General features: G+C 32.6%; 2 protein-coding genes across 2 annotated transcripts; both read right to left on the bottom strand.

The window, feature by feature from the left end:
• Nucleotides 1-671: 671 nt before the first annotated feature.
• LOC134705441 (complement C1q-like protein 4) lies at nt 672-6943 on the bottom strand. The gene is made up of 3 exons (XM_063564166.1): nt 6712-6943; nt 5027-5069; nt 672-1076 (listed from the first exon to the last, which is right to left on the bottom strand). The coding sequence occupies exons 1-3, from the start codon at nt 6937-6939 to the stop codon at nt 673-675; spliced, it is 675 nt and encodes a 224-aa protein (XP_063420236.1). The 5' UTR covers nt 6940-6943; the 3' UTR covers nt 672.
• Nucleotides 6944-8740: 1797 nt separating this feature from the next.
• Nucleotides 8741-11167, bottom strand: LOC134705440 (uncharacterized). Its single transcript, XM_063564165.1, has 2 exons — nt 11110-11167; nt 8741-10374 (listed from the first exon to the last, which is right to left on the bottom strand). The coding sequence occupies exon 2, from the start codon at nt 10345-10347 to the stop codon at nt 9250-9252; it is 1098 nt and encodes a 365-aa protein (XP_063420235.1). The 5' UTR covers nt 10348-10374; nt 11110-11167; the 3' UTR covers nt 8741-9249.
• Between the last annotated feature and the right edge of the window lie 12310 nt (nt 11168-23477).

The raw sequence follows: 23477 nt of genomic DNA, 5'->3' as shown, positions 1-23477 counted from the left end.
GTTTTCCCGTTGATTTGGTGTGTTTGAGATTTTAATTCCCCATTTGATAATGGACTTTCTGATATGATTTTCCTTGGAGAATGGTATTTTGGTTGAATTACTTTTTGCGTCTGGCGCAAATACAAAATTTCAATTAAAACATGTTTTTGTTGTTTTACGGCGCAGAAATATACTTAGTACTTCTTTATTTGTACGAATTGTTTTACAGACTTTATTAGCGGTTAATACCCTTAATTAATATTTAAGGTGTATGGAATCCCGAGCCCTGGATATATGATAAGTTGCGACTCATGAATTTTCAAATCTCTAAAGGACTACCTATATAACTACCAACATCATATGCATATAAAATACTGTGGATAAACACAGATATATGTACCAACATTACCCTAATGACTTGCTGTAATATATGGACAAGTTCTACTGCTAAGTAATAGCTTCGGTATATGGACTATCGATACCCTGGAAATAAGAAATTCAAAATAGCATATGTACTACTTATAACTTTCGAGACCAGCATTCACAAATAGAAATACATGTGAAGGTATTTATGGTCAACTTTGCCTTTTGAATAGTTTTTTGATACTTTTTCTGATTTATAAAATTTTCAAACGCATTTTTAAATTCCAAACAATCATGTTTTTTAATTGAAAATATATCAGTATGAAGTTTTTAGCTGATGAGATAACCTGAAAAATATGTGTGCATTGCACCAGCGGCTATTTCTACCGACCCAATGGCCTGTGTTACTTGTATCCAAATCTCATCGCCAGCCTCAAGGTTAGTGAGAATAGATTCTGTTTCTTTTATCCACGGAAAGCCGGTGTCGAGGTTGTCAAAAAATAAGTATCCAATGGGATTTCCATTTTTCATCATATTAAGATGGGTTCTTGTGTTAGCACCTAAATGCGCTGTACATCCATAGGAGAAGTGATATAATCCTCGATATGGAGCTGTAAATGTCCCATGCGAACTATGGTAGCCATTTCCATCATTCAAATATAAGTGGTCATACACGATATGACGTCCTGAAGTCGGATGAAGATAGGGTCCTGTTAATTCAGCCATGAATGCCACTGTTAAACACAAAAAAACAACAACATTATAATCAACATACTTTGTTCACACACCGTTGTTAATATAATGGAACTTGATGCGACTGTCATACAAGTGAGAGGTTTAGCTACTAAACTTGTGGCTCTAAAGAGCATGTGACGCTCAACTTGGTATATGTGAATATTAAACAAAGGATACAGATGGATTCAAAAATGTGTTTTGGTGATGGTGATGTGTTTGTAGGTCTTACTTTACTGATCATTCTTGCTGCTTACAATTATCTCTATCTATATTAAACTTGGCCAGGTAGTTACAGTGGTAAAAAGATCTTAAAAATTTACAAATTTTATGAAAATTGTTAAAAATTTTCTATAAAGGGCAATAACTCCTTTTACAGCAAACTGTAACGGTCATATACGTTGGACGAACAGACGAGATAAATCAATAGCCCACTTAATCAGTTGGAATATAATGAACAATTCAGCGCTTGAATTTTGTCTGAAATTGTCACTACTGGTGGAGTTATGTTCCCCGAGGGTGTTACTAGACCAATTGTCAGCACTTCTGTGTTAACATGATTTATCATTGATATAATCATAATTATAAATCAACTGTTAACAAAAACTTGAATTTTTGAAATACTAAGTAGATATATGAAGATGTGGTGTGAGTGCAATGAGACAACTCTCCATCCAAATAACAATTTAAAAAAAAGTAAACCATTATAGGTCAATGTACGGCCTTCAACGTCGATTACTGGCTCACACCGAACAACAAACTATAAAGGGCACCAAAATTTCTAGTGTAAAACCTTTCAAACGGGAAAACCAACGGTATAATCTATATAAAAAAATACGAGAAACACGTATAAATTACATAAACAAACGACAACTAAGGCTTTTATACTTAAGGAATAGATTATAGCTGTATTTGGCAAAACGTTTAGAAATGTTTTGTCCTGAATGCTCTTCAATTCGCACTTAATTTGACCTTTTTAACGTTTTTTAGCTCACCTTTCCAAAAAGGAAATGTGAGCTTTTGCCATTACTTGGCGTCCGTCGTCTTCCGTCGTCGTCTTCCGTCGTCGTCGTCCGTCCGTCGTCGTCGTCGTAAACTATTTCAAAGATCTTCTCCTCTGAAACTACTGAACCAATTACAACCAAACTTTAGCTGAATGATCCTTAGGGTATCTAGAATAAAGATTGTGTTTTATTTTTCATTTTGTGAAAAAAAACATGGCCGCCATGGTTAAAAATAGAACATGGGGTAAAATGCAGTTTTTGGCTTATATCTCAAAAACCAAAGCATTTAGAGCAAATCTGACAGGGGTTAACAATGTTTATTAGGTCCAGATCTATCGATCAGCCCTGAAATTTTTAGATGAATCAAACAACCCATTGTTGGGTTGCTGCCACTTAATTGGTAATTTTAAGGAAATTTTGCAGTTTTTTGTCATTATCTTGAATATCATTATAGATAAAGATAGACTGTAAACAGCAAAAATTATCAGTAAAGTAAGATCTACAAATAAGTTTATATGACTAAATTTGTCAATTGGTTAATGACAATTTTTCACAATTTGTTCATCATATTTGCTAACTTTAAAAATCTTCTTCTCTAAAACCACTCAACCAAATTCAACCAAACTTCAACTGAATGATCAGTAGGGTGAATAAAATAAAGTTTGTGTTTTATTTTCTATATTTCGTCAAAAAACATGGCCGTCATGGCTAAAAATAGAACACAGGGTAAAATGCAGTTTTTGGCTTATATCTCAAAATCTCCAGCATTTAGAGCAAATAAGTTTTTGGTTATTATCTTGAAATTTTTATAGTTACAGATAAACTGTTAATAGCAAAAATGTTAAGCAAAGTAAGATCTACAAATAAGTCATTTTGACCAAAATTGTCAATTGATCCCTTAAGGAGTTATTGCCCTTTAAAGACTTTTTTCACAATTTGGTCATCATGTTGACTTACTTAAAAAAAATCTTCTTCTTTGAAACTGCTGTATCAATTTCAGCCAAATAGTTATCAAAAGTACAAGGATTATAATTTTATACGCCAGACGCGCGTTTCGTCTACATAAGACTCATCAGTGACGCTCAGATCGAAATAGTTAAAAAGCCAAACTTAGGCTAAAAGAGTTTCAGAGTATCTAGTATAATTTTTATATTTTATATCCTTGTATGTCAAGAAAAATAGCTCCTATGGCTAAAATAGAACATAGGAGAAAATGATTTTTTGCTTTTGATGAAAATAGGACGATTCAAAGAACATTTAAATAAATTGAAAAGCCAAAATAATCATTGATGAGAGATTTAACCAAAAAAATTAGGGTGAGCGATTCAGGCTCTTGAGAGCCTCTTGTTTTATTTGAGTGTCACTAATGAATCTTTTGTAGACAAATGCGTGTCTGGTGTATATACAAAATGTCAATTCTGGTATCTATGATGAGTTTATTTGATCTTAACATCATTTGACAAATCTGGACAATACATTTTGTCATTCATTTAGTTTTTATACATATTTAGAAATGTTAAGACAACTCGTTTGCAGCTAAATAATTACTGTTCAGTACTTTTTCAGACAATTCCGCATTATATTGATTTGTACATTAAGATAGGAACTATTAAGCAGTCTGAATATAGATTGAAATGATCTAAACTGTCTGAAAAATCAAGTGTATGAACCGTATTGAATTTGCCATAACTGATATGCTTCAGTTTAAAGGGATGTTCAGATTAATATTTATTAGTCAGTGGTATATATCCAAATAGAGTGAGTAAACTTATTTTACATTTTGTAATGTCGGGGCCTTTTATCGCTTGCTTTAAAGTGTGGGTTTTTCTTTTTTGTTTATATGCGTACAACGATCTTCATGCTAAGATCAACATCTTTTCATTCCTTGTGGGTAGTTGTCTAGATGGCAATAATGCAACATCTCCTATGTTGTATTGAAATAAAAGATGCAAAATGTAGTAGGTAAGGTATGTTTCATATCTATAGACATAAGACAAGGTATTGATTCCAAGTGGAATGTAAACAAAAAAGCCAATTTGATATTTCCAGTTGTGAACTGCACATGTATATTTTCATCTACAACAATTTCTATAAGCACCTGCAACGTGTTTTATCCAAGGTGAGACGATATTCTAGAATTTATGTTTCCTATCGAGATTTATTTTTATAAAGTGCTGCTGCTTAAAAACGTTCGCTTATATATATAAAAAAAAACACTATCGGGGGTCTCATTGGGGTTTTCCGATCCCGTATTCCGCTTACACTATATACGTAAGCAATTCTCATTATTTTGTCATTTCCCAAGTCCTGCAAGACCTCATTTCCCGTTTTCACGACACAATAATTTGACTTTCACGTGTCACGGTTACAAAAACACTAAAGGTCAGATGTTTGTAAAACACTAAAACAATTGAGATAGAAATATGATATACAGCAACAAACACCACTTTTTCTTCATTATGTTAATACATTCTGTTTGTTTTTTTGAATTTTGGATCCTCAATGCTCTTCAACTTTGTACTTGTTTGGCTTTATAATTATTTTGATATGAGCGTCACTGATGAGTCTTATATAGACAAAACGCGCGTCTGGCGTACTAAATTATAATCCTGGTACCTTTGATATCTATTTACTAGTTATGTCATTCATGGCATGTAAATGAATACAACTATTCACTGGAGTGCAAATGAAGTAAGCATCTATAGGCAAATTACAAACCTTCGTTTTATGTGCACACCTTCAGTTTGATTCTGTCTTGCGTTTTCTGGTCTGCCTTTTCGTTTTTACGGAATAGTGTTGTTTCACTTCATAGAATTTAATTGCCTCCTTGCTATTCCCTTACTGATGTCTTAAATTTTTGTCCTTAGACGTACCTTTTGCTCTTATTAATACATTGTATATATACTACATGTCATAGTGGTTTAAGAAACATTGTTTTCTTTACTCACCTTTTCTCTTTAGACTGGATATTTCAGCAGTTAGATTGTTAATCTGTTTAAGAAATATCAATATGTTAATGTCAGTTATACCAGACAGAAGATGGTATAATAAAAAAAGATATTTATACAGTTACCAATGTTTCGCAAAACCTTAAAGTTTACGCAAACAGTTATACTCAGTATTATTGTTAAGTCAGAAGAAACCAAAGGGACAATTACAAATATTCATTTGAAAAGAAATCGACAAGTTCCCTGCGAAAAAGGAAACTGACGGAATGACAAACAACAGCTTCAAGGTTACAACATACGACATATAAACTAAAGATTGAACGACACAAACCCTTCCAAACAACGGTGGTGACCTCACGGCATCGCAAAAATCTTTCTTAATTGTGCATACATCGTACCGCTCATGTTAGAAGAAAGTCGGTGATAAAACATAAATAGATTGAATATGATTTAGTAAGAGGCTTCATTTTTGTTAAAGATTAAGTCCTCTTTATACAGAAAAATATAAGAAGGTGTTTCATGAAGTCTGTTTCATATGAACAAAAGAGCAAGTGAACAAAAGTGGACCAGAGTTGTATCCATTTAAGGAATGACTGTAATATTTTTTCTGTCTAAAAAAAAATAACATAAAAAATTTGGTGCATATTGAATAACGCGCGTAGCGGGTTATTTAACAGTGTACACCATATTTTTTATGTTATTTCGAATAGACAGAAAAAATATTGCAGTCATTTCTTATAATTAAATTCTAAATTGAAACCGTAGAAAATCATGAAAAAACGTTGATGACGTCAAGGTCACATGACTAAATTATATCTATGGGCTCATAACAATTTATGTCAGCCAATCAGAAGAGGCGTTTTATCCAAAATAAAATTATTATAATATGATTAATCTATAGATAATTTGGTATTGGCAGTAAAAAAGACAAAAACGACCAAAAGAAAAAAAACAGTATACAAAACAAAATAGAAAACCCCACTAAAACTGCGGGAGATATTATCTGCTCTGGTAGGGTGAACATGTCCTGCTTAACATGTGATATCCGTCGAGTTGTTAATGTAGTTACAAACTGGTGATAAGTCTAATTTGGTAGGTCTCATTCGATTTAATTTGATTTTTGGTGTTTCAACACCGGAGTGCCCTGAGAAAACCACTAGCATTCGAGAGGAAAATTCATAATCCTAGTCAATGAAGATTTAAGTCGGGTTTCGAACTCACAACCTCAGTGTTGAGTGGCTAGTGATTACAGTAGTTACTGCTTGGACCACTCAGCCACCGAGTAAAAATTATTACAAACAGTGGATTCTGCAACAAAGGCCGATCGGGATAATAAGTGAGATAGGACTGTCAGTGCGAGAAAGGACTGCCAGTGTGCAAAATTAATGTCAATTCGATAAAGGACTATCAATGCAAGAAAAGACAGCTAATGCGAGAAAGGTGCGGCGCGTTGGTAAAGGGCATTAATTGACATGGTGGCATTCGTTTTCATGAGGCATCAGATTTTAAAACCGACCAAACGTGATTGCATATATAGATCCCCCTTTTTGAAACGTAAATCCACTATAGCTGCGTGGTAGTATTGGACGTAAAATTGAAGGACGACTTTATCCTACAAGGCATTCTCCACAAAATGAAGAAAATAACAATCTTGACGTTAAAATGAAATATTATTATTGTAATACCTCAGTATCCTTATGTGATAAGAGTGTCTGAATTTGTTGGATGATGCTGTCATATCCAGAGATCTGTGACTTCATGTTCTGGATAGTAAGGTCCATTTGGTGTAAACGTGCTCCATTTACGTCTGTACTGCTGGTCAATATCCGTTTACTTTTGCCATCAACGCAGTTATAGAACCAAACAGTAAGCAGAAGAAAAAGAAATTGTAAATTCCAAAATGCAGATGCCATTACTTTCGATCACCTATCTTGAATAATGAACTGTGATTTTATACGCATGATAACCTATCACCCTACAGTTTCAAAATCGTGCCATATGATCTTATTTACATAAGGAAATGCTTGTACAAAGTTGGAAATATGACAGATGTTTTTCTATCGTTTGATTGAACTTTTGGTACTCAATGCTCTTTAACTTCATACTCTATTTGGCCTTTTAAACATTTTTTGATTCGTGCGTCACTGATGAGTCTTTTGTAAACGAAACGCGCGTCTGGTGTCAATGTAAAAATTTAATCCTGATATCTATGATGAGTTTATTTGATGTGATTGAGCTTTTGATTTTGACATTTGATATAGGTTTTTCCGATTTGAAATTTCCTTGGAGTTCGGTATTTTCGTTATTTTACTTTTCAATAGATCGGAACACTCGAGGACAGGATTGTGGCTTCGGTATTTAGAAAAGAGGGGAGAATGATAAAGAGGAAAAGTCAAGCGTATAGATCGAAAATAAACTGACAACGTCATGGCTAAAAATGAAAAAGACAAACAGACAAACAATAGAACACATGACACAATATAGAAATCTGAAGACAAAGTAACACGAACCCCATCAAAAACTAGGAGTGATCTCAGGTGCTCCAGAAGGGTACTGCAGCAAATCTTGCTCAATATGGGGCACCTGTCGTGTTTCGATATAGGTCATTTTCGTGAAAAAAGGAAAGGGATTGTAGTTACGACACAAGTAACGTATCCGATATCATCTGTGAAACTGATATTCCATAACGGTCTACCAACTTGTGATAGCGTCCGAGATATTTACGAAGTGATGATATCAACTCCACTGTTTCGAACCATATGTGTTAAATAGCTTGTAAGCAGCAATCCTCTATCAAGGAAATCATGATATGACATGCAAACCCGGGAATATCGTATCAATTGGGAGATATATACTCCGTACGCAGGCGCTGCTGGAATGTTGCTACATAGAAATGGATAGATCACAATTTGGAAGCTGAAATAGATATTGTATACAAGACATTGAATACATTAATAATAAGGATATCAATTTAAATGATAGACGGTTTATTATATGTATGTGGAAGTTACTATAAAGCTGATTTATGAAAGAATGTAGGTGTGTTTAAATTCTAATTACTTGTACAAATATTCTACAAATAATATGTTTTTATTTTTAAAAAAATAACAACTTTAACACAGCATTTATAAGGAATATATACCGCCAAATGTCCTCGTTAAACATTTCGTTAGTAAGTGAATTGCCCATACTTAAAGCTTTTACATATTCAGTTTGTTAACATATTCTTACGTTTTAATGATGAGAATAATTGGTTATCAAAGGTACCAGGATTATAATTTACTACCGTAACGCCAGACGCGCATTTCGTCTACATAAGTGACTCATCAGTGATGCTCAGATCAACATATTTATAAAGCCAAACAAGTACGACCCAGATTTTCATATAGTTGTTCCAAATACGGCTAAGGTAATCTATTCCTGGGATAAGAAAATCATTAGTTTTTCGAAAAATTAAAAGTTTTGTAACAGGAAATTTATAAAGATGACCATATAATAATATATATTGATATTCATGTCAACACCGAAGGGCTGACTACTGGGCTGGTAATATCCTTGGGACGAAATTACCACCAGCAGTGGCAACGACCCAGTGGTGTAAATAGTTATCAAAAGAACCAGGATTATAATGATAATGTATTCAATATATAATATAGATGCTATACAAATGAGATTTTTTAGGAAAAAGAGAGTAAATGTTTGTATTAAGCTGGATTAAAAGTAAGAAATATAATTTAAAAATTATAACTGAAAATATAGATGAACCTTAAATTATGTTTCAGTATTTTTTTTTTAAATAAAAGTATAATCTGTGCTTTCAAAAATGTAATTTCTGGTGGTTTTGTAATGAAGCAATGTGCATTAACTCGATATCAAATATGAAAGATTAACGTTTTCTCATTATGATAACAATCTTTAAATTAAAGTCTGCTGTTATCTGGTTTGTGTAGCTATTGTTCTTAAAGACATTCAATTAAGAAATCCAGTGCATCTATGCATGATCAAAAATATATACAGATGATATACTAGTACTTCCTAAGCTGTTATATAAGATAAAGATAAATAGCCTCATGTGAAAACTGGCAAAAATATAAAATCTGAAACCTGGTATCAATGATGAGTTTATATATCTCCAAAGTTTAACTTTAAGTACAATAGTTCTCGGCTTTAAGTTATGTGACGCTTATATTTATCAATAACGGATTTACATAATATATTCGATTCTAGTTAATAATCGGTCCTATCGCCTCCGAATAAGGTGGAGGGGCCTCGTCCCTTGTAATGTCCTCATATTTTGGTGGTCCAATAATTTCCGTTGACTGATAACTAGGATAATTATAGAGTAAAGGACTGTTAATACTAGGTGATATTTCCCTTGTCAGCTCCGAAGGATCCGGATCTTTACAACAATTATATATAAGTATGCAAACAAATATACCGATAAGATATGGGATAACAAAAAATATTGACAAATAAACCCAAGTCCGACCTTTACAATCAGTCATTATATTATACTGTGCCATTGATCCCGTGTCATCTAAGTGAACGATAATATATTGAGGTTTTAAGTCCAGGATGAATTGGCACTGCACAACAGAGGAATACGCATCTCGTGCGGCAGATACATCGTATAATGTCCGGTTTATATGGTATTTTGCTGTTACCCAAGCATCCTCTAGAGGGCTTAGGTAAAAGATGAAATAATCGTCCGATTCTGAAACATCATATAGAACCTCTACGAAATCAGACGTCCGTAAACACTTTCGTTGGTATACATTAATGGTCTTTTTTATACAGCTATCACACGCAAAATTGTTGTCGATGTATTCCTTGAGATCGTGCTTTCCTTTAAATATAGTCATTTGTATGAAACTATCCGCACACACACTTACATTGATGACGGACCCACGAAGTAAATAGAATGAATGATATTTATAGTCTTCCTGGTGTACATACATTGTCACTTCACTGGTAAAACTCTGTAGAAATGTCTCATTTATCATTGGTTCTGAATCTAAGATATAGGCCGAAAATGAGGATCTAAGATCACCGACACTTGTTATAGTCACGCCTTCACAAAATAAGAAAGAAAGGCGATCTTTTATTGAGCGAAAATCTGTAGACGTAAAATGTGTAGTATATGGTCCGAAAAATATAGCTCCAGTAATTATACCAAATGTCAAACATAAAATGTTTAAATAAATCATAAATAATCGAATTCGGATAGAACGACGCATCTTTTTAAAGCAAATTGCATATCCCAGTACTGAACATCCCATACAGCAACAGGACGCACAACAGTCATCACAATCATCCTCCATCACAGAATAACTAGACCTAGAGATTTCCTGAAAACAGAGACACATAGAATTCTAGTTTCATTTTAAGAATTGAATACACACCTGTTCAAAAAAGCATTTTATATTTGATACTTTCGTAAAGTTGGCGTTCGTAAACAAAAGTGTGATCAAATTAAATATGTCTAAAAAGGAGAGGATTCGCAACTACTGAACCTTTTTGACACATTCAGATTTATTTTTGCTGGCCGAATAATACGAAATGTTGATACGCAGAAAATGCATATATAATATACAGTATTATGTGACGTTGTAACCACGACAATAAATAATAGTTTGATAATAGCTATACAAAAGTTCAGTTTAGAAAATAACAGTTCAAAATTTGTAGCTATAGCTGGTGTTAGAAAGTAGACTGGTGTTGGCCTGCTACAACACCAACAAGTATACTTGATTTTAGAATAGGGCAAGTATAAACAACACTTAAACTTAAGATGACTAGTTTCATTTCTTGAAAGAGTATAGTAATTTAGGATTTAGAATAAGACCAGTCACCACACAAACAGCTACAAAACAGCTTTTCTTAAATCTAGACTTCTACAAAACATTAAGCTATCGTATGTGATGGTAGAATGCCAGAGCAGGTTAGCGTTCAAATATATTTTTAGTCGAATCGAGTTTGATATATAATTTTTATTGCATCCCTGTTACCAAAACTATTCCTAGATCGTCTCTGATATTTTTACATCTAAATTTTTTTCTACGCGCAATATGTATTTTACTTACATGAATCAGAAAATTCCAAACTATAATGCAACAAAATGATTGTTACATAGTCAGACTTATTATATAGCGGTCAAGGTATTGTATATTTTATCATATACGTTATATTTGTTTATTTATTTGTGTATGGCTTGCAATTGTTTATCACTTTATAGTAAATGATAAATATATGATAGGCTATAAATCGGTTAAATCATATCCATGCAAATACTAATGTATATATTACGTTTAACCTTCTTCTTTTTTTTTTATTAAAAATGGTGGATAGTTTTTTTAGCAATCATACCTCATCCTCTTATTTTATTAAATAATCATAGCACTATTTTCATCGAAAGGATAAACATACGAAGTACAGGATAAAGGAAGTATCATAAGAAGACCGCTAGCTTGAAGCATATCATCCTGCATCTTCGCTAGCAAAGCCGGGTTACGATCCACTCCCGCTCTCTCCGATCCTCTCCGGCTCTCTCCACATGGAGAGAGCGGGAGTGGATCGTAACCCTTGGCTAGCGAAGATGCTCATCCTGTAATACTGACTCAAAACTTTCTTATCATTTATTATTCGTTATTCGACTTTTATGAATAAAATGTAAACTATTTTCAATATTATAAGTACGCACATCAGACGTTTATATAATAATTCTGAAGACCATCATATTTGTCTGTTCGGATAGAAGTTGTTATAGTGTACAACTCTGTAGACTACTTCATTTTAAAAGAATCCATTCGTAAACTTGTAACTGTACTAGGAATGTGATCATTCAGGGATACAAAACTTTAATTTTAGACGACAGCGAAAAATAAGCTCAGATGCTTAACATAGTTGCAGTGAACTTTACATAAAATTAGGATAATTAGTACTTCATACAATAATCGAACAAATTTGGACACCAATATGATCACTCGCTAGGAAGCACTTTTATTTCAGTTCTCTTAAAATTTGAAATCATGGCCCATACTGATAGATAACAATAAAATGATAAAATAATAATATCTAGTTCTTTTCATGTGAAGTAAATCGTAGAGGGGTAACATAATCATAACAATAAAGCTCTTCCTTTAAAAATGGTAATCCCGATACGTTCAGGAAATATAAGTGAAGTTTTATCAACTGAAGTTTCAAGCTAATACATGATTTCCTGAAAATGGTTTGTTTGATATCATATAGGTTAAGATGGTTTGTTTAATAGTATTAAGGTTAAGATGATAAAGTTATTGATTATAGTTCGGATTCATGTTGTACTGAATATGTATGTAATACTCGTCACTGGAGTCACACTAACACCGATTAATCAATTCGAAACAATTAATAAAAAATGTAAAACTACTTCACTGAACTTTGATGACAATATTCGTGAAGAACATAAATTGATCTTAAATTGTATAAATATGTGATTTCAACGGCTATGATCAATATACAAGTAACTATTTATATTTATTTAAACTTTTTTTTTTAATCAAAAATGTCTTTGTCGATGAATATCTCTTAATTTTCTTTCTATTCTTTAAAATAGTTTTGTCTAATATACCTGTACAAATGAAAGCTATGTATTTCCATCTATGTATCAAAATTCTGTTAACATAGTTTATGAAAATTTGATTTTGTTAAACATCTATAACTCATTGAAAAATGATATCTACATACCTTAGCAAATATTTTTACCTAATATTAAATATTTACCGAACAAGCATACTTCCGCAATTCGATTTATAAATAACTTTAAAATTCCATAAGTAGAGTGGGGAATTCACTTTAACCTGTATTTTTTCTCATTGGACATTTGTTGAACGGAACAAGCGTTAAGAGAATGAAAGTATTGTTTTCTACAAACATGCTTATCGTGTGACATGCAGTTTTGTTTTAATGACTGCTGAGCATATCTTGCTCATGTGTAAAAATTAAAAAAATTAAAAAAAATACAGATCCCTTTTTCCAAGCTTCGCTTACAAGGAAGCACACATGATCTGCATTTAAACCACATTGTATTTTTGTCATTTTAGGGATAGCTACCTGTCAAAGATAACTTAGGAAGGATGTATTTAACGCTTAAATTCCTGTATTTATTTGAACTTAGGAATCTTTTACTTTTTCCTGGTTGATAATTTGCGTACTTATTTTGGACTTTACACACACGTTTGATTTCGGTAACACTCGACAAAAGCTTTGATAAGGATATACTCATGTTTAATCTGCATTGGTTAGATTTACACCACAATATAACATTACACTAAATTAAAATTCGATCGTAATAAGTAATGCGTATGTATCAAAATGGCTAATAAATTAAAGGGTAATTCCTAGATGACTTTCATTTGAATAGTCTGAACAAAAAAAAAGTAATGGTCTTTTTAGGACATGACACATCGTATTATCGACTTGGAACATACCACATTGTATGGTCGTTTTGTAGCCTGTCACATTGTATAGTCAATTTGTGGCTTAAGTTAACACATCGTAATATTGGTTTGAAGCATGAAAATATCAGATGGTCGATTTCATACCCAACTATATCAGTCCTATTCAGGACCGATAACTCTGTCGACAGATATAATCGGGTATACAATATTGTGAAAACCAGACCAATCGTATTATACGTCTCTGTTGGAATGTAAACAAAACCTCTTCTTTTTTTACACAATTTAAACTTTATATCGATTCATTGCCTGGATATAACGTTAAATATTGAATTAAAAAATAAATAACAATAAAATCATATTCAATGATCGAAATTCATTTAAATTAAAATTTGAATCAGAATATTTCTTTGAAATAATTATAGAAACATATAAATATTTGATCGCCTTTTATGCAAAAAATATTTTTTTAAAGAAATTTTCATAATATTCATATTTTCCTAAAGTTTATTATGAAACAAACGTCTTCTGATTTGACACGAGAAGGAGAAGATATTTATTTGTGCATTTATGAAAACTTTTGTATATCACAAAATTTAAACTCTGGTAATACATGTATACACACTGACAGGATGTTGAATGTCACCTGCTTGCTTTTGGTTTGCACGTCTACCTGACAATATATTATGATGTAACATTATAACCCAATTTAGATTTCACCTGTTCGGTCAAGGAATGAAATTGTAAAGGTATAGAATATTAATCTATTATAATTGGACATTGATTTTTTTCTCTTAGGATGAAAACATTTTTTTTTGTTCTAAAAGGAATGTATAAATATATTTCTAAAGAAAGATAAAATATACAAAAAACTTGAAAACACCTTTAAAAAAAGAAGAGTTTTTTTTTTATTTTAGATATTGTATACTTTTTTCTGGTAACAGTATCTCCTGGATGAATATCTGTCAAAATAAATTTTCCCGTGTCACACTAAAAATATTTTTTTTATTAAGAAATTTTGAAATCAATGATATCGAAATATTACTAAAGAAAAATAACAGAAACATCAGAGATTCTTTATGACAAATTAATTATACTCTAGGAAAGTCTTACTATAGAAATCATTGACTTGATGCAACATTTCCAGATGATACATCAGCCGCCATTTTGAAAAATCTCGGAAAATTCCCTTTTTTAAATCGATGTTTGACCGAATTTTCCCTGAAATTAAACTGTTTTAAGTAGTATTCCTCGCCAGCTTCATGTTTGAATATACTTAATTGATTTGCAAAGTTTGTGTTTTATTTACAGAATTTCTTTATTTGTTGTAAAAGAAGACATGGGTATCGGTAATTTAGCATTGAGTCAACGGAGAAATGACGAGAAAAAGTGCATGTTTTACGATTCCGATTTGACCGAATTTAATCAAAAATTAAACTGTTAGGACCAATATTGTTTGATAGAAATATGTTTGAATATCAAGGATTGATTTGCAAAAGTAAGAAAACGGATCAGGTTTATGAGAAAATTTAACTTTATTGAAGCATATATGCATTTTATATGGGGAAATATAATACAAAATGGCGGCTATTATACGTCACAAAAGTCACGTGATGTCCAACTTAGTTGGATATGTTAAACATGAACCAACATAGTTATGGTAGATTTGAAATATGACGATGTGTATTCTCGATTTGAAATGTGACACGTATTGTTGAGTTAGATTATGACGCATCGTATTGTCGATTTGGAAAATGACACATCGTATTACCGATTGAGAGTATGACAGATCGTAATGTCGATTTGGAATATAACACATCGTATTACCGATTGAAAGTATGACAGATCGCAATTGTCATTTTTAAACATGACAGTTGACACATCGTATTACCGATTGAGAGTATGACCGATCGCATAGTCGATTTTAAACATGACACATCGTATTACCGATTGAGAGTATGACAGATCGTATTGTCGATTTGGAACATGACACATCATATTACCGATTCAGAGTATGGAATATACCTATGTTGGTGTTATGATAGGTCGTACTGTCGATTTGAAACATGATACATCATATTATCATATACTTGTATAAAATAATACTAAAATTTTACTGTTCAATAACATTTGAAATTATCAAAAGGCTTTGAAGGGATTACTAGGTTTATTGACCAGAATTCCTAAGAATTTCCATTGCGGGCTGATAAAGGTACCTTTATTGACTGCTTCCGGAATGTTATCACATGCCTTTCCGTTAATTTCCGTGACGTTTATCACACGCAACTTCGTGCATTTCCGGAAATTTGTTTGAAAACGAAAACAGAAAGCGGAAAACGGCAAGTGATAAGGCTTTTCACTAAATGGTTGAAAGTACAAAGACAAACAAAATTAAATATTAATAGTTCTTGTCTGTATTTCTTCTGCTGAAGTATATGATAAAAAGATAATTGCATGTCATTGTTCATATCAGACCCTTTATCGGCCCTCGTTCATGATATTAGCCCTCGAGCCAGCGGCTCTTGGGCTGATATCATGACCTTGGGCCGATAAAGGGTCTGATATGAAAAATGCCATTGAATAATCTATACTTATCACACATTTTGTACTGATATGTACGTTTTTGCATGGCCAATAATAGCCGGAAGTCAAGGTTGGTTATCAGCCCTCGGGGCCGATATCGATATCAGCCCTCGAAATCCATATCAAGCCCTCGAGTTTAACTTCCGGTAACCTGTCAATCAAGGACAATTTGTAAAAAAGTTGAACACAATGAAAAAAAAATTGAGAAAGTTTTGAATCTGCTGTAGAAGAAAAAAGTAGAAATCAACAGTGAAAATCGTAAAAGTGTTCGTAAAATTTTGACGTCATAAAGAATTTAGAAAATATATGAAGCCACACACTGGAATGAGAAGCGATATAGGATTCTTCTTAAGCATTTTTTAACATTTGTAATGTAACAGTTTAAAGTCGTTTAATATTTGCAATTCTTAGAATTTATATATTTATTTTTAATTATTTCTGAAACTTTTTACAAAACGTTGTTACCTACTGTGAAACGAACTATTTTTAACTTACAGTGATACATTTTTTTTTTCGTTAAATATCTTTTTTATTTTTGAAGAAATATCAAACATTATTTTGGGTTAGCTCTTTGTTTTTTCTTGCTTAAAAATATGTGATAAATAGATTATTACATGTCATTTTTCATATGGTCCATGGTATCAGCCCACGACCCATATCAAGCCCTCTGGCTTGATATGGGAGTCTAGGACTGATACCAGGGCCATATGAAAAATGCCATGTAATAAACTATGATTATTAAATGATATGAGCAAATAAGCCCTAATACGGATAAATCAGCATGTGCAATACTAAAAACGTTCGACTGTCGATATTAATCAAGATTTAAAATTGCTATTCGAACAGGGCCAATACGGAAAAAAACAGGGCCAATACAGAAAAAAGCGGTGAAAAAGCCGTATTAGCCCTAGGGCAATACAGGACGTTCACTTCCGGTTTTCAATTTTCTTACGCCATTACTTAACTTTGGAAGTATCGTTATGCATAAAAAACATTTGTATAATATTTTTAAGATTAAAGTCATAAAATAAACAGGTTAAATGATGTGCAATGTTTTGTAACGTCTTTTAAGTTTTGAAACGGAAAAAACAGGGCCAATACAGAAAAAAAGCGGGAAAAAAGCTGTATTGGCCCATGGGCTAATACGGGACGTTCACTTCCGGTTTTTAATTCTGTTATAATCATTTAATAAAAGTGTTATGAACTGGCTGTTTCTGTACTGGCACTGGTATAGATTCTCGGTCAGCTGTATTGGCCCTCGACCCTACGGGTCTCGAGGCCAATACAGCAAAACTTGAATCTATACCAGTGCCAATACAGAAACAGCCCGTTAATAACACTATATTACCGATTGAGAGTATGACAGATCGTATTGTCGATTTGGAACACGACACATCGTATTACCGATTGAGAGTATCACAGATCGTATTGTCGGTTTGGAACATGACACATTATATTACAGGTTGAGAGTATGACAGATTGTATTGTCGATTTGGAACATGACACGTCGTATTACCGATTGAGAGTATGACAGATCGTATTGTCGATTTCAAACATGACACATCATATTACCGATTGAGAGTATGACAGATTGTATTGTCGATTTGGAACATGACACATCATATTACCGATTCAGAGTATGACAGGTTGTATTGTCGATTTGGAACATGACACATCGTATTACCGATTGAGTATGACAGATCGTATTGTCGATTTGGAACATGACACATCGTATTACCGATTGAGAGTATCACAGATCGTATTGTCGATTTGGAACATGACACATCATATTACCGATTAAGAGTTTGACAGATCGTATTGTCGATTTGGAACATGACACATCATAGATCGGTTTTGAGTAGTCACTTACATTTTCACACTACAATACAGTTAGAACATGTAATTCTAAGTTTAAGGCAACATGTGCCTTGGGTGCTTTTTCAGCAAGACTTTCAACTGCTACATTTAGGTTATCTTTATTGTTGAAGACAATAACAAGGTAGATCTACCTATATTCTGTATCAGATTAATTCTAATGATTGCAGTTAACGTCTATTAGAGATCCACCTTTTCTATAAGAATAAATCATAATTTCAGTTTTCTTTGTGTTCGCGCTAAGACTACGGAAGGATTGTGAGGCATCCAGACAGTGCTGCAAGCCAGTTGATGTGTCTGGAATTTAGACCAAATCATCGGAATAAAGAAGACGATTAAAATTTATTTGATTGAGTTAGAGTAGAGTAAAAATAGGAACCAATGCCATCAACATCCATATTGAATAGGGTATGACTTTTTAAACAATCTACGCAGTATCGTATTCCTTCCAGCACTGTTAATGTCCTTTTGAAGTCCACAAAGCAGACGAAAAGATTTGCTTTTACATTTAGTCAAATATTTGTTTATTAAAGTTTAAAGAATTAATATGTGGTCACTTTAGGTTTTACTCTATGAATATGGTCAATTTGTTTTACATCAGAGAAGGTCATCATTTACTTATTCAACTTGAAACACATATATTATATATACCTCTTTAATAAATTATTACAAGCATTTGGGTCACCTGATTTGAAAATTGAGGAAATTTATAAATACACTAGAACACACCCGTGATATCGCGGGTCCGTGACTGAATTAAAGTATATAACTATGCGCAAGCCTTATTTTAGTATTAGTATTGACATCTGAAAAAGTCATGCCGATTATAAGATACACAGTTTTCTCTGCTTTCAAATCTTTCTGTTCGAACCCGTCGAACTGGAACTTATCAATTATTGATTATAATAATTATTTGGAAAACAAAAGGTCCTGGAATGGAATATTTTTTAGTTAACAGCTTTGTCCTATATTAGTTATAAATACATTTGAATTATTTGATTCGCTGTTTTACGTCATGCCCGCTAACAAATTGAAAACTGTACCTATACGCCTAATTTTTAGTCCAGATTTTTAGTATTCGTATTGTTATCTTAGAAAGTCTTACTGATTAAAATACTACAATGGGTAACAATTTGACAATTAAGTAGTGTGAACCCTGTGATTATGACCCGTGTATATAGCATATTAATCATGAAAACACTGTTTGGTGGTGCGCCTAACAGATGCGGAACATACAGATAAGGTAATAGGCAACAGGTGAATATACTATTGGTATCGGTATCGGACTCGACCCGGAACTTCCTAATTATTCGCAATATTTATTACGTGGAAAACAAAAGAGCGTGTAGTGGTGTAATTTTTAATCTACACCTTTGTACTATATTAGTTATATATATAAAGTTGAATTCTTTGATTCGTCGTTATTACGTGATGACGGCTGACAAATTGGACCTAGATAATAGGAAAAGATTCCATATTTTTTGGAAATTCCCCACTTTAAAATATTTTACCAAATAGTTTTACAATAACAAGAACCAAAGAATAGATACCCTTACGCTATGAAATGAACTAATTCAGTAGCAAATCAGGCCATCCATCCGACTTGCTATTTTTCAGTTTAGTGGTGCCTTTTTTTATAAATAGGTGTTTTTGTGTTTTTAAGTTCTAAATCTGAGTTTAACAAATATTTGTAAATCAAATGTTCAAACTATTTCTGATTTGATATGGGGCTGGTGCCTGTGTATTGTTAGTTTTAATATTATTTACTGATTACTGTGTGTCTTTATAGTCTAGACTATCAATTTGACTTATAAGAGTCCTACAAACCTCAGCATGTTTTCTGCTTATTAGCTCACCTGGCCCAAAGGGTCAAATGAGCTTTTCTCATCGCTTGGCGTCCGGCGTCCATCGTCGTCATCGTTAACTTTTACAAAAATCTTCTCCTCTAAAAATACTTGGCCAAAGTTAACCAAACTTAGCCACAATCATTATAAGGGTAACTAGTTTTAAAAAATGTGTGCGATGACCCAGCCAACCAACCAAGATTGCCGCCCTTGCTATAAATAGAAAATAGAGGGAACATGTGAATTTTGGCTTATAACTCTGAAACCAAAGCATTTAGAGCTAATCTGTCAAGGGGTTTAATAGTTTATCAAGTCAATATTTATCTGCTGTAAACAGATGAATTAGACAACTGGTTGTTGGGTTGCTGCCCAAAATTGGTAATTTTTAAAGACATTTTGCCCTTTTTTGGTTATTAACTTGAATCCTATTATAGATAGGGATAAACGGTAAACAGCAATAATGTTTAGCACAGTAAGAGTTATTGCCCTTTATAGTCAATTTTAACAATTTTCATTAATTTGATAAATTTTTGTAAATTTTTACAAAATATTGTCCTCTGTAACTAAAGGGTCCCAGTTTATTATAGATAGAGAAAAAATGCTCAGTAAAGAAAGATCTACAAACACTTAACCATCACCAAAACACAATTTTGCCATGAACCATCTGTGTCCTGTGTTTAATATGCACATAAGACTATATATAGGTGAGCGACACAGGCTCTTAGGGGCATACGATACAGTTACAGGGAAGGTAATGACGTTGCTAACGTAAAATGTTATTTTCGCGACGTCAAACTGTGACATATCGGGAAAAGATGCTTTTTTAGCCTGATTTTTATCATTCAAACTGATTTAATTTGAAAACGAGTTCATGGACCCCTATTTTTCAAAACGGCATTTTATTTCATTTTGCAAGGAGATTATGTGACCCAAATTTTATAAAACTGTAAATAGAGGATTTTTTTTTATTTTGAGAAACATGCAGTAAAAAATGACGTTTTTTCCTCTATTCTTGAACATTTGATAAATATGAGTTATTTCTGAATAAAAAAAGGCATATCTTTTAATGATATTTATAAAATACAGAAATTATCGATTATTTAACAAAAAACTAATTGTGTTTATCTTTTATAACAAAACAATTATGTCTTTCTTTCGAAAAAGAAATTACGGCCTCAAATCTGAATTTTGAGCAAATATACAAAATTTCGACCTCATTTTACTCAAAAAGTACCACATAAAGGTATATTTTTTATTACATATTTGATTTAATCAGGTAAAACATAGCCTATATCCAAATGTTCATGAACTTGTAAATACAGGATCAAAACTGTATCGTATGCCCTTAAGAGTCTCTAGTTATAATGGTGTACACAACTGGAATAAGTTTGACGAGGGTATACATTATTGTTGTCTTTTTGTGATTTTTGCCAAAAAGACCTTACTTCGTTCCTCGGTAAAAAAAAATCGTCTATATACGCATGGTTATTTAGCTTATATATGCAGTTTCTTTTAACAGAAAAACGCGAACTTTTCTTCTTTTCTTTAATTTAAGTTTGTGATTATATAAATATCATTAACTTGTGATGCTAATAAATCAATGGCATTACCATTTTCATCATCAATCTTGTTCGTTACAATAGTATTATTCTTTTTACTGACCCTGTTTTTCCGATAGAGCATCATAATATTGTCTGCATTGATATTTACCATATTTAGATTGAGACACAAGAGTAGTCTTTCTTTGTGTACATGATTTAATTAAGCATAATGATAATAAGCAGTGGGCAGAAAATTCAATTGGCAGAGATCTAACAGTAAATGTTGCTCACTAAATAGAATATACGAGTTGATGCTAGCATATAGTGAAATTTGCTTTGACCATTAAACTTCCAATAAATGATTTGTTGCATGGTACGGGTTATGTTCTTCTCATATATATATGTTATGATGGTATGCTACTCAATCCCTCACGGGAGGATTGAGCCTGATGTTCATATGATGAAGACATATAAATCTTTCACTGAATCAGTTTAATTGAAGTCTGGAGCTTGCATGTCAGTTAACTGCAAGTAGTCTGATGTTATTTATGTATAATGGTCATTTTGTTTATTTTCTCTGGTTACATCTTCTGACATCAGACTCGGACTTCTCTTGAACTGAATTTTAATGTGCGTATTGTACTTGTTATGCGTTATCTTTTCTGCATTGGCAAGAGGTATATATAGGGGGAGGGTTGAGATCTCATAAACATGTTTAGAAGCCCGTCGCAATGTTTCACCTGTCCCAAGTCAGGAGCCTCTGGCCTCTTGTTAGTCTTGTATAATTTTTAATTTTAGTTTCTTGTGTACAATATGGAGTTTAGTATGGCGTTCATTATCACTGAACTAGTATATATATATATTTGTTTAGGTGCCTTATGAAGGACGCCTCCAGGTGCGGGAATTTCTCGCTGCATTGACGACCTGTTGATGAAATTCTGCTGTTGTCTGCTCTATGGTCGGGTTGTTGTCTCTTTGACACATTTCCCATTTCCATTCTCAATTTTATTTGTCTATGCAAAATTTTTTTTATTATAGATATAAGAAGATGTGAGTTGAGAGTGCTAATGAGACAACTCTCCATCCAAGTCACAATTTATAAAAGATAACCATAATACGGTCTTCAACAAGGAGATCACATCGAACAAAATATACCTGTGATCTCAAATTAAGAAGTCTTTTAAAACTGCATGTCTTTACAAAGGGACATAAGAATGTTGCAGTATGTTAATTCCTTTATCCAGCGAACGTCTTACTATGGGAAACTTTCAGGGACAGGACAGTCATTAAGTTTTTTATTGCCCCGTCATTTTGGATGTTATCATGCAGTTCTCTGGTTCGGACATTGAAGTCACCATAGATCAGAATACCCCCTGATTGCTTATTTGCAGAACTTCATTTTTGAAGCTACCAGTGTCCAATTATTAAGTTCTGAATAAGCCTTATTCATACATGTATTTATGATTTTAAATAACAAAAATATAAATAAACTAAGAGAGGCCAATTGAAATGTTTGTTTATCCAACATAAAACCAAAATAAAAATATGGAGACGCAACGTCAGATATAGCTACCATTTAGTGTAACAGAAAAAATGACGTTAAATTGGAAACGCGCTTTATTTAATTCTTCCTGCTTTCCATTTTGGGTAAATGCAAAGTATAACACACAAGTGTAAATACCGTGAGAATCCATTAATCCAATATGATTTTTTAAATAACATAGGATATTCAATTTTACTGCTGGTAATTATGTGTTTTTGTAGGAATATCGCTGTATCATAATGTGAAAATTTAAGAATCAATCTTTATTTTCGTGTATAATTTTAAATATTTATTTAAGCATTTCTATTAAAAAATAATCCCGTCAAATATTTACTTAACGCTATTTTTCGGGGTAGTAGCAATATCTAACGTTGCGTCTGAACTTTTCATTTCTTTGTCTACCCCTAACAATATGTTGTGTACAATATACTGCTATACCTCCTGGTGATAGTCTCCCTCTTCTTTGTGTCTTAAAGGTTTTACAGTGAAAAAGAATGCAAATCTGTGTGATTACCAGGTAAATCAGATACTGAATTTTTACAAAACCAAATTTACAAATCATTTTACATCTTCAATCTTGTGACTATTTAAGCCATGAGTATTCAACAAAAATAAAATTGAGAAAAGCTA

Source organism: Mytilus trossulus, chromosome 2 (assembly GCF_036588685.1).
Source record: "Mytilus trossulus isolate FHL-02 chromosome 2, PNRI_Mtr1.1.1.hap1, whole genome shotgun sequence".
Classification (NCBI taxonomy): domain Eukaryota; kingdom Metazoa; phylum Mollusca; class Bivalvia; order Mytilida; family Mytilidae; genus Mytilus; species Mytilus trossulus.
This window is presented reverse-complemented; position numbering and strand designations above follow the sequence as displayed.